General features: G+C 36.5%; 4 protein-coding genes across 7 annotated transcripts; all 4 read right to left on the bottom strand.

Moving 5' to 3' along the window:
* Positions 1-1628: 1628 nt before the first annotated feature.
* On the bottom strand, positions 1629-6598 carry LOC126609416 (uncharacterized). 4 transcript variants are annotated; one of them, XM_050277362.1, is made up of 15 exons: positions 6444-6598; positions 6283-6385; positions 5689-6144; positions 5478-5555; positions 5212-5267; positions 4814-5100; positions 4224-4317; positions 3883-4086; positions 3360-3611; positions 2935-3043; positions 2756-2823; positions 2389-2458; positions 2217-2291; positions 2030-2121; positions 1629-1925 (listed from the first exon to the last, which is right to left on the bottom strand). In XM_050277362.1, exons 3-15 carry the CDS (start codon positions 6010-6012, stop codon positions 1850-1852), a joined length of 1785 nt encoding a protein of 594 aa, XP_050133319.1. In that variant the 5' UTR covers positions 6013-6144; positions 6283-6385; positions 6444-6598; the 3' UTR covers positions 1629-1849. The 4 variants fall into 4 exon arrangements, with proteins under 4 accessions (XP_050133319.1, XP_050133320.1, XP_050133322.1 ...); XM_050277363.1 differs by having other exon boundaries at positions 6283-6357; XM_050277365.1 differs by having other exon boundaries at positions 2030-2112; positions 4814-4884; positions 4981-5100; positions 6283-6593.
* Positions 6599-8145: 1547 nt separating this feature from the next.
* On the bottom strand, positions 8146-9805 carry LOC126609419 (uncharacterized). Its single transcript, XM_050277371.1, has 4 exons — positions 9503-9805; positions 8889-8978; positions 8711-8807; positions 8146-8462 (listed from the first exon to the last, which is right to left on the bottom strand). Exons 1-4 carry the CDS (start codon positions 9747-9749, stop codon positions 8321-8323), a joined length of 576 nt encoding a protein of 191 aa, XP_050133328.1. The 5' UTR covers positions 9750-9805; the 3' UTR covers positions 8146-8320.
* A 3499-nt stretch (positions 9806-13304) lies between these two features.
* On the bottom strand, positions 13305-14656 carry LOC126607801 (UDP-glycosyltransferase 708G1-like). Its single transcript, XM_050275521.1, has 2 exons — positions 14187-14656; positions 13305-14046 (listed from the first exon to the last, which is right to left on the bottom strand). Exons 1-2 carry the CDS (start codon positions 14654-14656, stop codon positions 13305-13307), a joined length of 1212 nt encoding a protein of 403 aa, XP_050131478.1.
* A 1682-nt stretch (positions 14657-16338) lies between these two features.
* LOC126609418 (uncharacterized) lies at positions 16339-20146 on the bottom strand. The gene is made up of 6 exons (XM_050277370.1): positions 19921-20146; positions 19216-19800; positions 18902-19034; positions 18508-18632; positions 18211-18357; positions 16339-16693 (listed from the first exon to the last, which is right to left on the bottom strand). The coding sequence occupies exons 2-6, from the start codon at positions 19402-19404 to the stop codon at positions 16559-16561; spliced, it is 729 nt and encodes a 242-aa protein (XP_050133327.1). The 5' UTR covers positions 19405-19800; positions 19921-20146; the 3' UTR covers positions 16339-16558.
* Between the last annotated feature and the right edge of the window lie 1072 nt (positions 20147-21218).

Genomic DNA, 21218 nt, shown 5'->3' with positions numbered 1-21218 from the left:
CCAATAGACTTGGACAGCAGACGGAGAAATATCTATATACTTTTCTTAAAATGAATTGTTATTAGTATTTCAAAAATCTCATTTGACACTTCAAACTTTCTATAATTAGAAATGAAAAAACTGTGTAGAATGAGATTTTTGGAGTACTCATAATAATTCATTTCTTAAATTAAACTAGTTTTTATATTACCGTGCGACTTTTTAATTTTTTTTGTTTTAAAATGGAAGGAGAGAGGAAGATAGTGAAAGAGAACGTGGGATGAGGAGAGAGAGGAGAGAGCCTTATTTATCTATTTATTTATTTTATTAGAGACATGTTAGAATCATAGGTAGGTGAGGCTTTAAAAAAAATAGCAAAATTTTGGTTGTGTGAAATTACATTACTACCCACATTTCTTATTCAGTTTTAATTAGAGGGTTAGAATGGTAATTTCATGAGCTTTTGGTGGTTCTATTAATATGTAGTTTAGATTAACCAACTCCTTATTTCCAACTTTTTTTTTCGGTAATTTTAACCTTTTGGATTCAATAAAAAGAGAACATTTTTTAGCCAAAATAGTTCATGCGATTGGCTTTTGAAATTTGAAAGCGATAGAATTGGTCTCTAAAATCGTCCACTGTCTATTATTTTAGTCATTTCGTGATAACTCTCCATTAAATAAGAATGAAATGACAAAAATACCCTGACTTTTTGTCAAATTATTTTCGCCAATTGTTTATTAAATTGAGGGTATTTTTGTCATTTTGCTTATTTAATGGTTTTTTCACTAAAATGACCAAAATGATTGATAGTGGACAAACTTAGGGATCATTTTTATCAACTTCAAATCAAATCTTAGGGATCAAAGTGAGGAGTTCAACCAATATCGGGGACCATTTTAACTAAAATGCTAAAAGATAATCAATAGACAAAAACAAAAAATGCATAAAGAAAAAACTAGTGTGTAAATCTACAGCAAAATATATTTTTTGCTGAATCACGTAAATCTTGAAATTCTTTGTGAAAAATGATCATGAAATAATTGAGCAGCTTTAACATTATTTGGTGAAAACTAATTTTCACACATAACATTCATCTTTGGTTATCCGATTAATTAAATTAAATAAAAATAACAAACATGATCAAACAAGAAGAGAAAAATAATGTGTTCTAATCATTTCTCTTTGTTTTTTCTTTCCCATTACCTTATTTATTTACCCAACCAATGTCATGTTGTAACCAAATTCGACCATGGTTATTCTTAACTGGTCATGTCATGTCAAATTCGTTATGCTAATAAGTTTTTAATGACCAGAGAACGGCCTAATTTATTAACAGGTCATGTTGTATCATTTTGTGTTGGGTGACAAGTCATGAAAAAATTGCCATGTCTAGTATCTAGTTTTGACAAACAATATTTTGTTGAATTTTTAACAAATGACCCGTCTCATTTTTTTTTTAAAAAAAAATTGCTTATTTCGTGGCTTTTTGTATTAGTAAATTGTGCAAGAAATAGCCATGCCTACTAGCCAAAACGGACTTGGGAATTTGACAAACAATATTATTGTATGATTTTAACTTGTCAAGAACCCTTCTTTCAGAAATCTCAAACCAACTTTACATTTTATTGATAATTCATCCAAGACAATACAATAAAAGAATATTTATTATCAATTTCCATCTTTAGTTTCAAACAACATTTGCTTCATAAACAACTTTCCCAAAAAACAGAGAATATCTTTTTCTTCACAGGAAACCGGCAAATTCAACTCCCATCTACCTATAAGATGCAATAAAAATAAAATAGAATCAAGAAATCGCAAGCCATGGCCCTCCTTCATTGCCTCATGGAACCCTGTATTCGCAATGCTACGGTCGATGATACACATACTTGGTTCTCGGGTCCACGATAAGACCCTTCCCACCGTTCACTTCCAAATCGTGCCTGCATTGATCACAGACCCAAAAATCATTAGAATCAAACGTCTGTTTACCTTCTAATGTAATCATTGCATGCTAGGATGGAGAAAAGGAACAAAGAAACTCAACTGGAACACAAAGTCGGGGATGGTCAACTGCTCACGAGGAACATATCGAAAGAGCTGCAGTAATCTATCTACATATACCACTTTCTTCCAGACCTAGGAGCATACGTTAGAATAACATTCACTTACAGCAGACTTTTTAAGTGATGGAAGTCTTGATAACAAGAAATCGCAAACAAACTTAGACATACCACATTGTCCACGAACAGTTGCAGGGCAAATATTGCAGCCTTCAGCCCAAATGTCGGGTGAAGGACGTATATTGCCTATGTAAAAAAGATAAAGATTAGAGAGAGATAAAGATTAGAGACATGATAACGGACATAGTTCCTAATGTATATGGACAAACGCAGTGATACCTACATGCAGATTACGTTGGTGTTTACGACCAAGTATCTGTTGTACCCTTTTCATCCACCCCAAGTCTGGCTGGCTGCAAAACATGCACGAAAGGATACTCAACCAGTTGCAGAGACTTGCTATCAATATACGCTATTAGTTTACTGATCATCACTTGTGTTCATAATCAGAAATTAAAATTCCACCGAAGAAGTTACTTCAATCTACGTTATTTCGGCAGTCATTGTGAGTGTTTGAAAATTCTTTTTTCATCTTTCACAGAAACTGAACTGTCACCTGGAGTGTGAGTATAGAATGACGTGAAAAACCTTATGACCCTAGAATTGTTTGAAGTTTTGCATTTTCTGAAACTCAACTACGAACAACTTACAGCTGTAAAGATGCTGCTGAGTGGAAGTATACAATAGTATAAGGCTTTTGTATTAAGGGTTCAAACTCCTGCAAACCAATAAACAAGATTAGATATACTAATCGCCAACAACATAACTACCAAATATACAATAACTCTACAACAAATGCAGATTAACCCCAAATTTAATGCTGTACTACCTTAATAACATAGTGTACAAATCGTTCTAGATCAAGACATCGCAAAAGAAAATGTGCCCCCACAACCACCATTACAGGACGACCCTCGCTGTCAACCCCACCTCGGTAACTGAAATAGACAGAAAAATAGACATTAGTTTAAATGAATACATCTCATACAACCATTTAGATGCAACCATTTTTGGATTTCATAATATTATTAGGTTCAGCCACCATTAGGTAGCAACATATCAACATTTGCATTGTTTTCCTTTTTTTCTGTGTACAAGATATGAGCTAACGGAAGTGCCACTGCTACCAATAGCAAAGAGTAAATTAGAATGAAAAGCACTTTACATATTAGCAACTGTCCAACTGTGAAAATCTACAAGCTTAAGACTCCACAACTGCCACTAAGTTAATGATGAAAGAGTTATAAATCCTACACAATTTTCATTTCTGCAAGTTCTGAAAGATTAAGAGAATTTGCTTTAGCAAGGTATCTTGAATGAAGCGAGTATTCTTCTGCAGCAGACAATGGAGGTCCACCAAGGTCGCCAAACCCAAGAATTTTAGCACAATTCCATCCACTTTGTGCTTGAGCAGTTTTCTCCCATTGTTCCTTGCGTCTCTGATCTGGATCTTTTATTAAGGACATGAAGGCAGGATCCAAATATGAATCCAAATATGGTGAGTTCCTATATAACAAATTCAGCAAGTTAGTTAAGAATTTTAACCAAAAGAGCTAATGATAATGGTATAGCAAAAGGAACAATAAGCTTGATAACCACAATAACAGAGAATTTAAGTGCATAGACATCTATGAAATATGAAAATTGACTTATGAAACATGGAATTCTTCAGCAGCTTTCTCCGGCAAGAATTTTCTAGGCATTTCTCTTGATTAGTCAAAGCTGCCCTAAGTTTTTCATGATATGCTAAAAAATTCTAAATGAGTCATTGACTGACCTTTGTACCAAGCCAACATCACTCACAGGAAGCTCAACTGGAGCCTGGGGAGGCTTTGGAATATTCTTCTTGGGCAAAGGCTTTATTCTGATTTTGCGCTCATCTATAATTGTCTCGCCATTTTCATCACCTACATCTGCAGGAAGCTTCGACAAGGCAATCTCCTCTTCAAGTTTATCTCGGGGAAAGTAAAGCGGAAGCAATCTAGGTTGGGAAAAAAAAGTGAAGGGGAATGATTTCTCAATATTTTGTAACAGTAAAACCAAGAATGGAGTTTATAAGTCACATATATCATGGTGAAGCAGCTTGTGCTCCATAAATAAATAACTATGTTTATTAACCTTTTGTATATCTCTGTATCCATTGATGTGGTAGTACAAAAAACAACAGCTGCGATTTTATCTTTCTGCTTTTCCAGAAAACGTCGTACAGTCCCTGAAAAAAAACAGAAGATAGATAAGTTGGAGAGTAAAGAATGAGAGAAATAATCGAATATTCAGTGAATTTTATCCAGCAGCAACTAAAACGTTGATGTATATACATGACTAAAATTTGAGTAATCTGGCACTCATACTAATAGATAAGCAAGTTATATGTATCATAGAATGCAAAAGACATGCATATATTTTAAAGATTGTACCATAATCTAACTCATCATAAGAGACTACATCTGCAAGAGATAACAGGAGCCATCCTCACATTGTTATCCTTTTACTCTGAACTTTTATTTTGAATATTGGTTGATTGTTATCCTTTCCTTACCATGCGATATTAATGTTATGATTTTTTTTGTATATAATCTAACAAAAGCTAGTATCAGGCCTTTCTATTTCCCATGGATGCACAGATATGCTCAATGTACTTCACGTGCTTCACATAATACATCATTGCAAAGAAACTAACTTCTGAAACATGTAAGAAAGTAACTCACTTATAGCAACATGGGCAGCTGGCTCACGAGGGTAGTTCTTAGCTTCTGTATATATACAGCCCATTGCAATGCTACAATACATTGGCCAAACAAAATAAACTTCACACTTTACAAAGAACAAAACAAAAGGGAAGAACAATCGATAGCACAAATCATCTGCCAAGCACCTTTGCAGCCCATTTTCAATGAGAAGTTCAAGGCAAGAACGATAACAATGGCTCAGAGCATTTTCTGCAGCAGTATGGTATTTCACTGCATACTTGGGACCGACAGTATGGATAACCCTCCTGGAAAAGTGTACAAGGAAAGAAACATCATTCATTTAGTCAAAATACATACATGAAATAGTACTTGTGCACTATGAACTCTCTAAATGAAAACTTTACTGCTATACCCACCTAGCTGGAAGGTCATACGCTTTAGTAACCTTTGCCATCCCTGTTCTACATCCACCCTGCCAACAAACAAAGGTATATCAAATCAGTTGACTCTTAATAAAAACTAATTCTGACAGAACACCACAGGAAGCTTTAAAAAGCCAACGACATTGAAAATTCCATGTCGTATCCCATTCAACATCTTCAATTTACCCATAAATCTGTATTTACATTGGATTTCAAGTTTCAAGAACCGACGAAGAATGTTTGAAGACAAGAGTGCATACCAGTGATGCACATTCTTCCGCAAGACCAGGTCCAGCCGCAGCATGCAGACCAGGACTACAATGCGCTTCATCCATGTTCTGTAAATCGTCCAATCGAAAAGCATGTCAGACTGGTACAATCTATTAGAAACTTGTTTCTTTAACCAATGTCACCAGGTTTATATATCACGAAATCTCTTTCAAAGATTCATCATCATAACCTAGTACTCACCTCATTTGTAGAATTCACTACCGCATCAACTTCGAGATTCCATGGGTTCCCTCTCCATAGATATATCTTTGAATTAATTTCATGGTCAACTGGAAATCTTGAGACTATCCCATTGCTACTGCTCTCTCCCCCAGATTGGGAAGTTAAAGGATCAGGAAAAAACGAATTTGAAAACGAAGGATCTTCATTGTCATATTCCAAGGAAGAACGATGCTCTGAATTGCTCCACCGTGGAACTTGATCCAAAGTGACAACACAATCCCCACTATCAGTCGGAGATCCGCCCCTGGTTGCAGTTGTGGCTGTAGCCACGGTCCGGTACATTTTTGTGACTCCGAATTGCAGTCACAATCCCGCAGCGAAAATCACTAGTATACACCAGAAATTTCAAAATTCAAGCTTTCAACCCCCACATGAATTCTACAATGCTAACCAAACTAATCACGCAGAATTTCCCTGAAACCGAAAGAAACAAGCTATTTAACAATCAAATTTATCACATTTATATACAAATAAGATCATGATTTTCAACAAAGTTACACAAGTTAGCTAAAAACAAATTTGAAGTTTTACACAACCAAATAAACCCTTTACCTAATTTTACCAGTTACAATTCCGCGCGTAATTTCAACCGAAAAATCACCTTTTCTTCTTCCTCCCCTCTTTTTGCTGAGAAGCCCCAATTCCAATTCAAATTCTGATAGAGCAAACTTTCAAAACACCAAACAGCCAAATTTCTTAGAAATCCCGTTTACCTGTGTGACAGAGAGAGAGAGAGAGAGAGAGAGACAGCTATGATTGCTGGGTTGCTGAGCTTGCAATCCCCATGGGATTTTGGCCAAGATTAGGATATACACACGAATAATGTAAAACTAAATTATTAGTTTTTTATATATTTTTTTTACTGGACTTATAATTTTTTTAATTTGGTTTTCTTATCTTTTGCCTTTGATTACCTAGGAGATCTATGTTTGCCGAAAACATAAATTGCGTTGTATATCATTTTAATATTGTTATAAAAGTGAATAAGAGCGTTATTGAGTTTCGGTTGTAAAAGTGAATATGGTGAGAAATTTTTTTTTTTTTTTTTTGAAATAGAAGAAGAGACGAAGAGAGTGATAGAAAATGTGGGAGTGTACAATTTTATTTATTTATTTACTTTTTTTTTAAATTAGAGATAAGTTATGATTACATGTAAGTGAGGTTTTGGAAAAAAAAAACAAAATTTGGTTGTGTGAAATTACATTTCTGCCTCATATTTCTTATTCATATTCTCTTTTAATTAGAGAGTTAAACTGGTAATTTCATAAAATTTTGGTTGACAATAAGTGTTTTATTAATTAGTAGAGATATTAGAGATCCACATATTATGAATTGAGTAAATAATAATATAACGCATTTTAAATTCATTGAAATTTTTCTCAAAAATCACATTTTTCCTATAATTCATTGTGAGACCATGCATTTTAATGTTTTGAGAAAATAATAGTCACATGAACGCGTTTTCAATAACATAAATTACCCTTTTTCTCAAAATTTCTTCATACGATTATGAAGCAAAAGTAGAAAAATCCGCATGACTATCACTATGAAATGAAATCATAAATTCAAATGTTTGGAACTTTGTAATTTAAGATTGTAAAAGCCTTTACCTACTTTTTAAAGTTCATTATTTTCCTTTGTCCTACATCTATATATAAAGCCAACACAAAAGGTAAATAGTGATTTTGATGTCACCAAGTTTCAACAAAAATATTTGAACAAAAATGCTCCCAAGACAAAAAACTTCTAAGGCATCCCAAAATAATGCATCAAATAAGACTAAGGGGGAGGGGGTGGACTTAGCCTCACAATGGGCTAGCAATAATATGATTTAAGTTGTTTATTAAATATTATTTTCTCTATTTTAAACGTGTTCAAAACATCTTAAGAGGCATGTAATGCCGGTTATAAAAAAAGTCTTTTGCACGCAAATAATAATGTGATTAAATTAATTGTCAAATGTTTTTTTTTTAACAAACGATATTATCTACACTAAAGGGAATGAGGTGGGCTTAGCCTCATAATGGGATAACAATAATGCGATTCAATCAATTGTTTATTAAATATTATTTTCTCTATTTTTAATGTAAATTCTACATGGACAGATTTTATTATGTGAATTCAACTACCTTAATTGGTTCATAAGGGGTTTCTTCTAGCATGATATTAAATTATTTATTAACTTCAAATATTTGACTTTCCTTTTGTCAATTTACGCATATAAATACATTTAAAATGTATAAATCGCGCGTAGCACGCCGTGATTCAAAAAATGTCTTATGCATGCACTTAAGCGCGTGCAGAAATGCTAGTCTTTGTAATTTGAGGGTATGTCCTAAATCATGCAAACACCTACATAATCCTCTTACATACTAGTCTCTTACGTGCATAAATATCATAGTTGTACGCTCGTAATAGTCGTGGTCGTATCTTCCATACTGCGCATGAATTGAATCGTTGTATGCTCGTAGTAGTCGTGGTCGTTTACTCTTATTACAAATTTATCCATCTCTTCAAACGAGAAGATCCTACGAGTTACTTGGAAATTAGGGTTTACAGAAAGCAGAGAGCTTGCACGAGTTAGTAAAAATCAATCCTTGACGCCAGCCTTCTCCTTCAACATTGCGATGAACTTGTCTTTCTCGTCAGGTGTCATTCCCTCCGCTGAGCAATCTCCTACTCCCCACTCCGCCCCGCGTATGCAGTACTTGTCTTGAATTTCCTTACTATTCCTGCACATTTTCAATTTCGATTCACATAACACTTTACTAAGTAACATACTCGATTCATCTGTATTTTGTTTCAACGTTGGAATTGTTGCTCATTCCTCAACAACACGATTGTTTGACATAAATGATATCAAAACCTCGGTCGCTCCTTTGAAGCTTCCAGGCTCGTGCTACTGTATATTTACTGTTTATATATAGCAGTAGCACAAGCCTAGAACTTTGGCGGTTGAATTATGCAAGAACTGACTTACTTTTCTTTGTTGAGCTTGGACTTTTCTAGTAGCTCCTTGAGTATTTGAGTTGATCTGAATCTTGCATCATTTTCTGCATACTTCTTCTGATTTTCTTCTGCAACAACATTTGGTCACATATTTGAGTAAGCTTGATGAATGTAATTCTCAGTGGACCGGAAGAGGGTGAAAGTTGAACCATTGAAGCGTTTGAGGAAGTCGATTTGAGGCAACTCAGGACCCGGAACTGATTCTATTCCGGTCGATCCTGATAGAAATCCTGCTTCAGCTGCAAACAGGGTACATAAATTTAATTTTTCGATCTTCTCAGCTTCCCTAATTTGAAAACTATGCCAGAGGACTAATACCTTACTCAATCATAGCAATTATTCATAAACAATACCATGATCTGCATTCTGTTCCCTTAGTTCTAAAACAATGGTTTAGCCATCCTCCAATTTAAGGGCAAGTTGCATGGTTGACCGAACGGCCATACCTACTGTTTGGTTACTTACATGTAAGATGTCGTTCATTCATTAATGTCAATCAAAATTCGAGACATGCAAAACATTTCGTTAAAACTACAAAAGGAAAAGTTGCTACGAACATGTCAAATTCTAATTTGTCTACAAACACGTAACTCCAAGAGGCCAAATAATTTCCTTTTTAAAATCCAGGGACGAAAATGCAACTAGGGTTTCAAGTTGAGGACAATTGTTACAATTAAGCCTTTTCGCATTTGTTATGTGTTACCGATATCTCAAGGGGAACAAATAAAGAAGAAATCATCTTTGGGTCCTTTGAACTACATACCTGGATTTGAGCAGAGGAGAATGGCAGCTGAAGCAGCCAAAGAAACGGAGCTTTGGAGAAGAACGCGGCGGCGAGACGTCGGAGCCGGAGAAGAAGAACCAGAACAAACTACGACTGTGGTAGGTCTTTTACAGCTCTTTACTTGGACTCTGCTATGCAGGTTACCAGGTTTTTCCCAGACATTTAAATTGGTGCTTGAAATATTAAAGGAAGAGTGGGAGAGAGCTGAAGGTGAAGAGGAAACCATGGTTTTGTTTGGTCCCCAAAGCCGAATAAGAGATAACAAGCAGAGGGATATTAACTTATATTTACGGCTTATATCGACCACAGAAGCATCCAACTACTTTTGGCGCTTTTGAACCTTTTTTTGGCAGTGTTTTTGTACTCGTCAAGATGTCGTTTGAGGTGACAAAACAAAAACGACGTGTTTTTATTTGCTCTGTTGTTTACGGGAAACAATGGTCGGTACGTTAAGTGTTATAACACAAGTAATTGAATTTTTTTTTAAGTATCTAACTACTTATACTTTAATACCTTGTGTACCAACCGTATTCTTGACACACTAAAAAGCTTCTTGCCGTTTAGGCTTTTGAAGTCTTTTTGATAGAGGCAATAGTAGAAGACTTTGAGTAATGGAGTAAATGTTCTGAACTTTGAAAGTTTGAACATGTGTCATCCGTACAAATCACTACAAAAATATGAGTATTTTTTTAATACGACTGTCACACTATAATGTGATGTTATTAATTCATTTATAGTATATCACGATTCACGTATATATATTATTTACTAGAGGATGCTTGTAGCTATCCCAAAGTCCACTTCGATACCCGCTTAGTTGTGATATTTAAATGACGATTAAGAATATGGATGATTCACGTGAAAATTCAATATTGTTGACACATTATTTTCATAAGAAAATTGCTTTGCCTTTATTACTGAAACAGAAACCAGACTGAGAAAACAGAGAAAGCTTGCCAAGACATGCCTCATGCATGTTGCTTCTTCCAATTCTCAATGAGCTGGTTGAACATTTATTTATAATCGAGAATAATAAAAGTACATGATAACTCTCACTATTTTCTCCATATTCTTCTTCCTATTTTTTCTCTCTTCCTTTCTCTTTCTCTCTGCCGTCTGTTGTGTCCTCCTTCCCATTTCTTTTATAAACACAATTTGGGAATGAAGCCAAAAGATGGTGCTTGCTGCCAGCCAAGATGTGCTGCTCCCACTCAAAATTCCCATGTGCGAAAACGCAGGTTTGTGACCTGCATGGGCGATCCATATTTTATAAAGAAATATAATGAAAATGATTTGAAAACTTTGAGTTTTAATGATAAAGACAAAAAATAAAGAGTAAAATGAATAGTATCAGAATTAACTTTTTAATATAAAAATGTAGTTTTTCGTTAAAATGAACCGTAATGAGAACTTTTCATTAAAATTCCCTATTTTATAACATGATACATTATTGAGAAATTATTGACATTATTATGTGGTCTTCCTGGATGTGAGATATTAGTTTCACTCGGTAGCGATGTAAGCAAGTTTTTCTGAGGCCCCATGTAACTTACGAATTGAAGCATATAATTGACTATTGCTACCATCAAACCAAATATTGTAAAAAAACTAACACGTTTATGGGTTGCTCACGTATTATAATCAATGTTAAATATCGGTATTGTGGAGCAAAAAATAATCAAGAAAAATATGAAGGTGACACGTGGATTCTTGAGTTAAAAAGACAAAATTATCCTCGAGGCGCACCGAAACTCCCACACGCGAGCAGCGGACAATCATAACTCAATCAAAGTCAAAAGTAATCAAAATAGGTATTTATTTAAAACATATTTCATCAATCCTCATCAAATCATCCACACAAGGTAACCTCCAAAATATTTATTCAAAATATGATTAATTACCTAAATTAATTGATTAATTTTCTAATTAATTAATTAATTTTCTAATTGATTGCAAGATATTATTTTGACATAATATCTTGCAATTACACCCAAAAACCACCAAATGTGGCCGGTTCCCATCTATCTCAAAAGGGGCCGGCCACACCCCTATAAAAAAAAAAATTTGGACAAACAAAGTAAAATTCATTAAAGAGAAAGCTAATACAAGGTAAGGAAAACTCCAAAAGAGAGTCCAAAAAAGCCAAGCAAAAGCCTAACACCATAAACGAAAATTACAATGAGAAGGGCCCAAAGTGAGCAGCCTATAACAGCAACCAAATCAAAAACCATAGACAGCCACCTCCACCAACACAACCGCATCGCCACCGCGGATCTGTCACCACCACCCGGAAAAAGGGCCAAAGAACTAAAATGATGAACAGAAAATGGGGGTAGGCAAGCTCCTCGTGTTGGAAGCGCTCCCATAATCCTACAAAATAGTGCAAAAAACACTTTAAATTATGCGAAGTAGCAAGGGTAGATGGTAGGAGATTCACGGTGAGGAACGATGATTGGAGAGGAACAAGGCAAAGAAAATAGATCTGAGATAAACTCAGGGAATACTGAGACCAAACTCAGAGCAACCTGAGACACAAAATGCTCAAACAGAAAGTAAACGAAAGCTAAAAGCATAAATAGATAAACTAAATCTCCAACCATGGTGGCTTGGAGAGGTGGAGCTAGAAGAGAAAGGGGAGATGGGGAAATCGGGAGGACAGAGAGGGAAAGATAGGGAGAAAGAAAGGAAACAAGGGTGAAGAAAAATGAAGAAGAAGAAGGGCGAAAAACAGGAAGGGATAGACGAAAAAGATGAAAATATAGGGTGGACGGGCGAGGAAGATAGAGGAGGACGAGGAGGGGAGGGCTAGGCTGCTGCCGACCTCAAGCCGGAGCAAAGAGGCCGACGGTAACGGAGGTTTCAGAGGTTAGGCGCTTTACTTTGGGGGAAGGAGATGGCACAGAGTCATAGGTAGGGGCACTATGAATACCTCATTTCTCCAAAAACCTAAGTCCAACTCTCTTGCTAAATTCTCCAAATTTCTCTAAACACTTTTCCCTCAAATTCTAACTTTGGCATTGGAGTTTCTTCGGCCAAAGCTCCCTCCCCCCATTCATCGTGAGCGCATGAGGTTCTTAGCCTTGACCTAAGGTGTTAATTGTTTTGTAGGTGAAGAAGAAGGTGGAAATTTGCATCTACATGTATTAGTAGAATTATCGATATTTAAATTTGTGAAATGTCGACGAATATATCGATATCGGCTGTTTTCAATGAAAATTATGACAATTTGTTCAAAAACATGAAAATTTAAATAAAACTTTAGAGAATGTCAAACACTGGTTTAAACAAAATATAAAAGTTTTTCCGATATTACCTGATATGTCAAAAATATCGAGGAAATCTATCGATTTTAGCTAAAATTTAAGAATTTCTTTAATAATGGATTAAGTTTCCATATTTGTCTCTGATTTTTTCTGATATTTTCACAAAGATATTAACCCTATTGAAAAAATCTCAAACAGTGGTTATGAATGGACAACAAAGTAAAACATTGTGCATAACATCTTCCACACTATTTTCTCACCATTTTAGAGTCATAGACTTGTTACATACTAAATGGTCACACACAAATTTGGCTACGCTTTTATTACCAAAACTAGAGAAACACACAAAAACATAAAAAAGTCTGCCAACCAGCTGCAAGCCTGCAACATTTGGATTCAACTCAAACCGGCCATACATGCATAAATTCAACTTCAATCACTAAACCTCCTTCTTCCTCCACTCCTCAACGAGTCTCTTCAGCGTCTCCTCCCTTGCACCACCGGCTCTGGCAGCTTTCTTAGCCGCTTCTCCGATCCTCGCAGCCATCACTGTCCATCAATTCCTTAATCTTCACAGCAATCTCATCTCCCTTAACCAACTTCTTCTCACGGTCGCCACTCCAAAGCCATGATTTCTCCCAAATTCCGAGCCCACATATCTCAGCCACCTCCGCAACCACATTTTGGTCCCCGTTCTGCGGCCATGCAAGGTCCCTAACGCCGTGCCACGCCGCCTCAACCACCGAGTTCCACCCGCTGTGGCTCAAAAACCCGCCCACTGCTCTATGCCCCAAGATTTCCCCTTGCTCCGCCCACCTTCTCACCACCAGCCCCCTCCCCTCTATTCTTACCAAATTACCCTCTCCTCCTTCCTCTTCACTGTCAACCATCTTCTCCTTCACCACACACAAGAACCTGAACCTGCTTTTCTCCAAGCCATCTCCCACCTCTCTGATGTGCTCACTTGACAGAGCTGTCTTGCTTCCGAAGGCCACATACACCACCGACCCATCAGGCTGTTCATTAAGCCACTCAAACGGTTGCGGTTGCCCTGGATCACCGCCGCATTGATCACCATCCCCATGTGCAGGCAGCTTCTCAAATTCGCAGGGTACGAAAGGCCCGACAGAGAAAACTGGAGGCGACCCGCCGCTGATCGCCTCCGGCCCCTCTGCTTCCAGCGCTTCAAACGTGAAAATCAGAACTCCAGCTAGTTTCTGGAGATTCGGACCGTCCTCTATGAAGATATTGGAAAAGAGGCTGTTGGGAACGCAGAGCAATGGAGGAATCGTTGATTTGCGTAATGGCGGATTAATGCCGGGGATGGGAAGAACATCGTCATCGTTGAGTTGGGCTATGGAGGAAGCAAATTTGTGAAAAGAGATGACAAGAGAGAGTACATTCTGGTGTTGGAGGGGATGATGGTGTAGGCAGGAAGATGATAAGGGAGGGTTTGGATGACGGGGAGGACGGGGGAGAGTAAACTGATGTCGTAGATGAGGGCGGAGGCAGGAGGAGAGAGAGTGGAAAGCAAAGGAGTTAGGAGGTGAGCGGAGCAGCGGATGACTTCAAACTGGATCCAAAACGGGTCGGTGGAATTCACGGTGGAAGGGTCTATAGAAAAAGGATGGAACTGGAGGTGAGTAACTCGGTCGTGGTAAGCTGAGAGGAAGCGGGAGATGAGAGCTGACTCGGCGAGGGAGACGGTGGGGTGGGCGGTGATGAGGGTGAGCCTCAGTGGGCAGTAGTTCTGGGCAAGTAATAAGGCGGCAAGTCGTAGCATGGGTGTCAAGTGCCCCATCTGGGAGCTGGGTAAAAGAACGACATGAGTTTCGGGGGTTTGGAGAAGGCTGCCGGAGTCTGCTGCCATCTTGGGAGGGAGGTGGTGGCGATGGTGGTCGTTAAAACAGAGAGCTTTGAGTGTGGAGAGGCCACCTTGTGAAGCACTGAAGCTTGCATTAAATCATGACTGAATTGAGAAAAATGCCAAAGGGTATCACACCGTAGAGGTCAATTTTGTGGGGTCAAAATTGTGAAATTAGCATTAAATTATACGGAGAGACCAAATTTTTGCAAAACCAAATTATTTGTCACGAATAGAATATAAGACCGAATTTTTAAATTAAATTTTGTAAATCAAATAATGTGATTGCTGATAATTAGATTATTATTTAAGTGTTGATTAACGAGCTTATTTTTTATTTGTAACACATCATTTAATTTACAAATTTAGTCTTCTTAATATTATCCTTACAAATTCAGTATCTATAACATTATCCTTTTTGGATGCATTAACCTCCTTAACTATTTAAAATCAGCCAATTAACCCTTACCATGAGATTTGAAGAAATTCATCTACTTTGCCGTCGAATTTGAGGATAAATTCGTCTTCTTAATCTCAAATCCAACGGCAAAGCAAATTAACTTTTTCAAATCTAAAATTGAGAGATAATTGGTGTGTCACCAATCGGATATAAGACCAAATTTTTTAAACTAAATTTTGTAAACCAAATGATGTGGTTGGTGAAAAGAGGAAACAGAAAGGGATGGTGATAAGACAGGGCCGACATAGGCCCAGTGCGGGCACGGCGACCGTCCAGGGCCCAAAAAAATTAGGGGCTCCAAAATTATTAGTGTGGCATATTTATATACGTTTTCATAAGAGTATAAATTTATAAAATTTGGTTCAACGACAAAGAAATTTAATTAGAACCAGTAATTTTGTGTTTGAAATTAATGAGGATGTCTTGGGTTCAAAACACCATGTGTGCTTATTTAAATTTCAATTTTTACAAATTTCTTTTCATAACAATATAAATTTATAAAATTTGACTAATTGATTAGAAGTTTAATTAGAAGCAAAGATTTTTGTATTTAAAATTAACGAGAGGTCATAAGTTCGAAATGCTATGTGCATGCTTTTTTTTTCAATTTTTACAAATTTTTGTTTGGTTATTAATTTATCTTTAATTACTAGCTAGTAACTATGTAGGTTGTTATTTTTAAACATTAGTTCCAATTCAAGTCTAATCTTCAACAAAGGGTAATGCGTAAACTAAATTTTTAGACCAAATTTGCAAATCATATGACGTGTCATCCAAAGGTTAATTTGGTGCCTTTTCATTACTTATACATATCCTTAAAGACTCGAAAATATCATTATTTTTTTTATTCTTATATTGACGAGGTTAGTAAATAAGAAAAAACACCTCATGATTTATACAAAAAACTTTAAAAGTTCATATGGAAGACAAAACTCATAATCCATCTACTTGTAAGTCTGAAGTTTTTTGGTTTCCTTCTTTCGATACAAAATAAATAAGTTTTTCTGTATTTCTAAATTACTGAGTTTGAAGTACTTTTCTAAATATAATTTTATCAATGTCTTACGTGTAAAAACAAATAATTTTTTTATATGAAGTGAGGGCACATTTTTTCGCTTTGCCCCAGACCTCAAAAATCTCTGGACCGGAGAGATAATCCTAATCAAATTTTCTTTGTTAAAAAAAAAAAGAGAGGTAATAAATTGATTTAAATATTTTAGGGAGTTAATTTACCAAAAAATAGATCATTCAAATTTTCATTTTTTTCTGAGAGTAGGTCAACATGTGGGAGGAGTACTGAAATAGTGAAACCGAAATTGTCGATAGCCTGCAAGAAATCCTTTGGTTAAACAGCACGCAAAATTCCTATTTCCTCTTTGTTTCTGAGTGGCTATTTAAACATCACTCGTGCAGTTTGCTTCCACAAAAAACAAAGCAAATCGAGAAAATCATCCTTCAATCATGGCCTTAGCAGCGTCGATCAAAAGTGGTCTAAATTCTTTAGAAGCTCGACCAAGCACCGTGTATCCTTCCTTGTCTTCCACGTCCACGTCCGCTCCGTGCCTTATTAGAAGGAGACAAACCTGCCATCGACACAAATGATTGGAGATCTCAGAAAAACTATGAATTATGCCTTCTGTTTGACAAAATTAGATGTTAATACAAACTTCTTCCCATGTCAACTTGGTATTAAATTGATGACTGAGAAGTGCACCGTTAACACGTACCAATGACGAAACTAATGAAAATAACTTCAAAATGTTGAATCTTAATCAAAACGTCTAATAACTTTATTGAACAAAATATAATAAAATATTAACCAAAACACAAATTAGACTCTCTCCTTTCTTTCTCTCTCCTTGTTTCCTCTTCACCAATGCCCCATCCGTTTCTCTCTCTCTCTTCCCTGGGGAGAAATTTTTAATTGTGACGGGAACATGGATGGTACATCATGTGTTTTTATGCAAGTAGTGAAAAATTATATTTTTTAAGTCATTAACATTTTAACATTCATATCTCACTATTTATGTAATGACACGTGGTATATCATCCTGTATGATAATTCCACTATTTATGTAATGACACATATCCCACTATGGAGTGATGGGGAGAAAAAATGAGGGAGAGGGATGTGGCAAGATGCACGGGAATGCGTGTAAGTTTTTTAATATTAATTTTTTTTATCATTTCATTAAATTTCAAGTTATTTTTATTAATTTTCAGTCTTTTTCAATCAATAAAGTTATTAGATGATTTTTTTGTTCACAAACAAATTTGGTGAAGCTTTTTTCAATAAACCTCCCTAAATTATATATAACCTAAACCTATACAACAATATGGTTCAAACCAAGAGGGAAACAATATATGCAGGTCATAATAACTATTGCAACCTCTGCAGAATTTCTCATCATTTTCTCTACAGCATCAACACACTGACCATTGTTCTATCCTTCGCATTACTTAACCCGAAGGCAGAAATCACTGAGCATAACAGTTAATTTACTTCCCGTTTACAACGGGCCTATTTGTCTAGCAATAACAAAAACAGAGATGTAAAAGAATGCCACGAAATTGGAAGAAGAAATTAAACACCACAGGCAACATGCATTATATATCACACGCCATCAAGCTAGAGTGAACAGGTTAAGCACTCATTCAACGGGCTCTAAAAAGCCAGGATCAAGGTCAGTGTTTAAAATCAATTGGAGAAACACCAAAGATCTTCAAGCCCTTCTTCACAATAGTTGCCATTAGGCAGAAGCATTATATGATATGGAGCTGTCAAGCCGTTAAGATAGTAATTTAAGGCGCATATTACAGTCAAGTCCATATTAGTCAAACAAAGACAGAACGAAACACAGTAAATTGCAACCAAGCATGCATTTCCTAAGACTAATCTCTTTATAACCTTTATTTCATTGCTCTAATCCGAATCAGAAATGCTCAATCCCAACTGGCGTATTAAAACGAGAGTGTAGAGAGTAGACTCAAAAGGGGCAATAAAAGTGGCATTCATGGTGTAATTCTTGACCAACCAAACAAATATCTCCATGTGTTCGGCAAAAATAAGAATCTCTTTCTCAGAGTCACCGAAACATACCTCTTTGTTATCGCAAATCACCGCACCCATAAGAGGAGTCTGACCAGCTCTATCAATAGCATCAACCTCTGCCCCTTCCTCAATTAAAAGCTCACACAGTTGTGATTTTGCAGTGCTAGCTGCCCGGTGCAATGGGGTGCAACCAACCTGAGCACAATGCATACCATATGTTCACAATTTAGCAATTACAAATAAACTAAACACTCCATCAGTGCACGATGTTCATTAAACTGGATACATACTTAAATTAAAGGTTCCCATTCCCTAGATAAAACACCATTATGTTAAGTTACAAACCTTGTCCTTCAGATTAACCTTTGCCCCATGGGAGATCAAACTCTGAGCAACCTCAAACCATCCCTTACTGGCAGCATAATGAAGGGCAGATCGACCGCCATTGTTTTTTAAATTAACATCAGCTCCTGTTAAGAACCACAAAATCAGAAGATTGAAATAGCACAATCAGCCATGTTCAAGTAACTATCATTGTTTTTCACACGATATTCTACTTTAAACTCAATAATACTTTAAACCCAATTAAACAGCGAGAAGGGGGATTTGAAACTTGGGTGCATAGAGAAGCACATCCGCTCTAGCCAACGTGACTACGCCCACCACATGTACTACATTGCCTAGTTAACGGTGATACAAACAACATGAAGCAGATAGCAATGAAATCTGACAAATTTACCTTTGCTTAGCAACAGCTCAACTATTTCTGAATTCCCAATGCTGGCCGCAGAATGAAGCGGCGCCCATCCATCTTCATCCGTGCTGTTTATCACACTCGTTGATTCATCAGCATCAATCAGCAGCTTCATCACCTTTGTAGCGAAGAGCATTCACAATTACAATTGAAGCTAAATGAGAACGAATTCAAAGTACCGATATTCAATTGAAACAGAAACCAAATAGAAAGCAGAGGGCACCCTCAAATTTTCTCAATTTTCTCCACAGTTTCTTGGGAACCAAACAGGATATTGAGGAATGTGGAAGAAAACGGACCTCGGAGCGACCTGACGAGACAGCGACGTGGAGGAGGGAGCGGGCGTCCTCGTTCCTGAGAGAGAAAGCTTCGGCGAGCTGTTTCACTGAGAGAGATTTGAACGCCAAAGAATCACCGGTCTCGGCGGCTTTGAAGAGATCTTCGGCTTTGAGTTTCTGCTCGGACGGCGTTGGATGATCGATCTCCATGTCCACGGCGAACTATACGGAGCAAGATGGGAGTTAGGGCTTTGGGGATTTTACAGTCCTTCCCGGTGATAGTGTGACGGTCGTTCCAGTCAGCGGTGGCATGGACATAGTGATGTACCAATTTGTCATATATGTTAAACCGAACCAAAAACCAAATCAAACCAAATAGTAATTTCCGTATAATCCTTTATTTTGACAAAAAATCGAACCGACTCAGTCCAACTTAAACAAGATAAATAAAAATAAAAACAATATATCAATAAAAAAATCTATTATCAGGACTCCAAAATCTTATCGTGCACTTATAAATCAATTTTTATTCTAAATAAAAAAAATTTAAAATGCACAATAAGATTTTTAGAGTGTCAGCATTATATAAACCACATTAGATTTTACCTACAAAAAAAAAACAATATTAGATAAATTCCATATGATATTGGACAAAAGTTATGAGTTTGAATGTCTCACTTTTGTATCAAAATAGAAAAAACAACCAAAACTAAATGGATTACGAACTCGAATTGTATCATTGAATTCGATATCTTGAACTCAAATACAAAGTGCATGTAAGCAAGGTGCCCCAAAGGGGTGACCTGAGAACACAAAATGCGTAAGCAGTGCTTACAATGTTTGTCGCAGGCAACACCATTTGTGTTCTCAGTTTCACACCTTTGGGGTGACCATCTGCTATATGAACGGGGATCAATTTGCAATGTTGAAGAAGAAGATCTAGCTATTTTTGTTATTTGCCAGGTTGCTGTCTAATTTATAAGGGTGCAGTGTGCAGAAATTAAGACCTTATGGGACACGATGTCGTCATTTTTTCGACATCAAAGGATGTTGTCATATATAGATAGAAACACCAGGCTCCTTTGCCCTTAATTGAATGGAAACTTGGAATGACAACATTCAAATTAATCTCGGCCGTCAAACCTCAATCAAAAGTTGACAGATTTGTTAATTGATACAATAAAATTGAAATCCTCTCAAATTTATTCGTTTTTGCTCTAATTTATTCGTTTTTGCAATTTCACGTCTCGAATCAATGACTTTTTCGTCATAAAAAAGCAACTCTCTGATTGCGCTAAAGCTCATTCTAAAAAATAACGTTTCCTTATCTTAAAAAAATAATCATAAGCTTTCTTTGGTCCCAAATCGAAGGCCCAGAAAACTAAAAATGCTAAAGCAGGAAGTAGCCTGGACATGGCAGGCATTGACGTATAAGCCAGAGAAGCCCAAGACATATCAAACTCTGAGCCCATTGCATACGTGGATCCTTCCCATTCCTTTCAAGCAGAAGCTTGGCACTTGGCAGTTTCAAAGTCAATTTGAAGAGGGAGCAAGCCGGACCACGGTGTCCTACCACGTGTCAACGTGAGATAGGGTTTAGGAGGGGACCAAAATGTTAGAAAGAGATCCTCTTCATATCTCTTCCACCAAAATCTGTAGATTAAGTGATCTGGATCTTTGAAATTTGATCCAACGATTAAAAACAAAAATTTATTTTAAAAGTTATAATAATTTTAACCGTTAGATCAAATTTCACTAATTTATATCACTTGATCCGTCAGTTTTAGTGGATGAGATTCCGAAATGATCGCTTCCCCAAAATGTTAATACGAAACAGGATAAGATGAAACACGAATATGCCATAAAGATACCGAAATCTGAACGCGGTGACCAGCAACAGACACCGCCACAAAAATTCTCGCCACAAGAATCATGTGGTTATCATAACACAAACCGTATATCACGTGTTTTTTTTATATAAGTAGTGATTTATTTTACTTTTATAAGTTATTAATTTTTTAACA

The sequence above is a fragment of the Malus sylvestris genome, chromosome 16 (assembly GCF_916048215.2).
Source record: "Malus sylvestris chromosome 16, drMalSylv7.2, whole genome shotgun sequence".
Lineage (NCBI taxonomy): Eukaryota > Viridiplantae > Streptophyta > Magnoliopsida > Rosales > Rosaceae > Malus > Malus sylvestris.
Note: the sequence above shows the minus strand (reverse complement) of the source record. Positions and strands in the feature narration are given on the sequence as shown.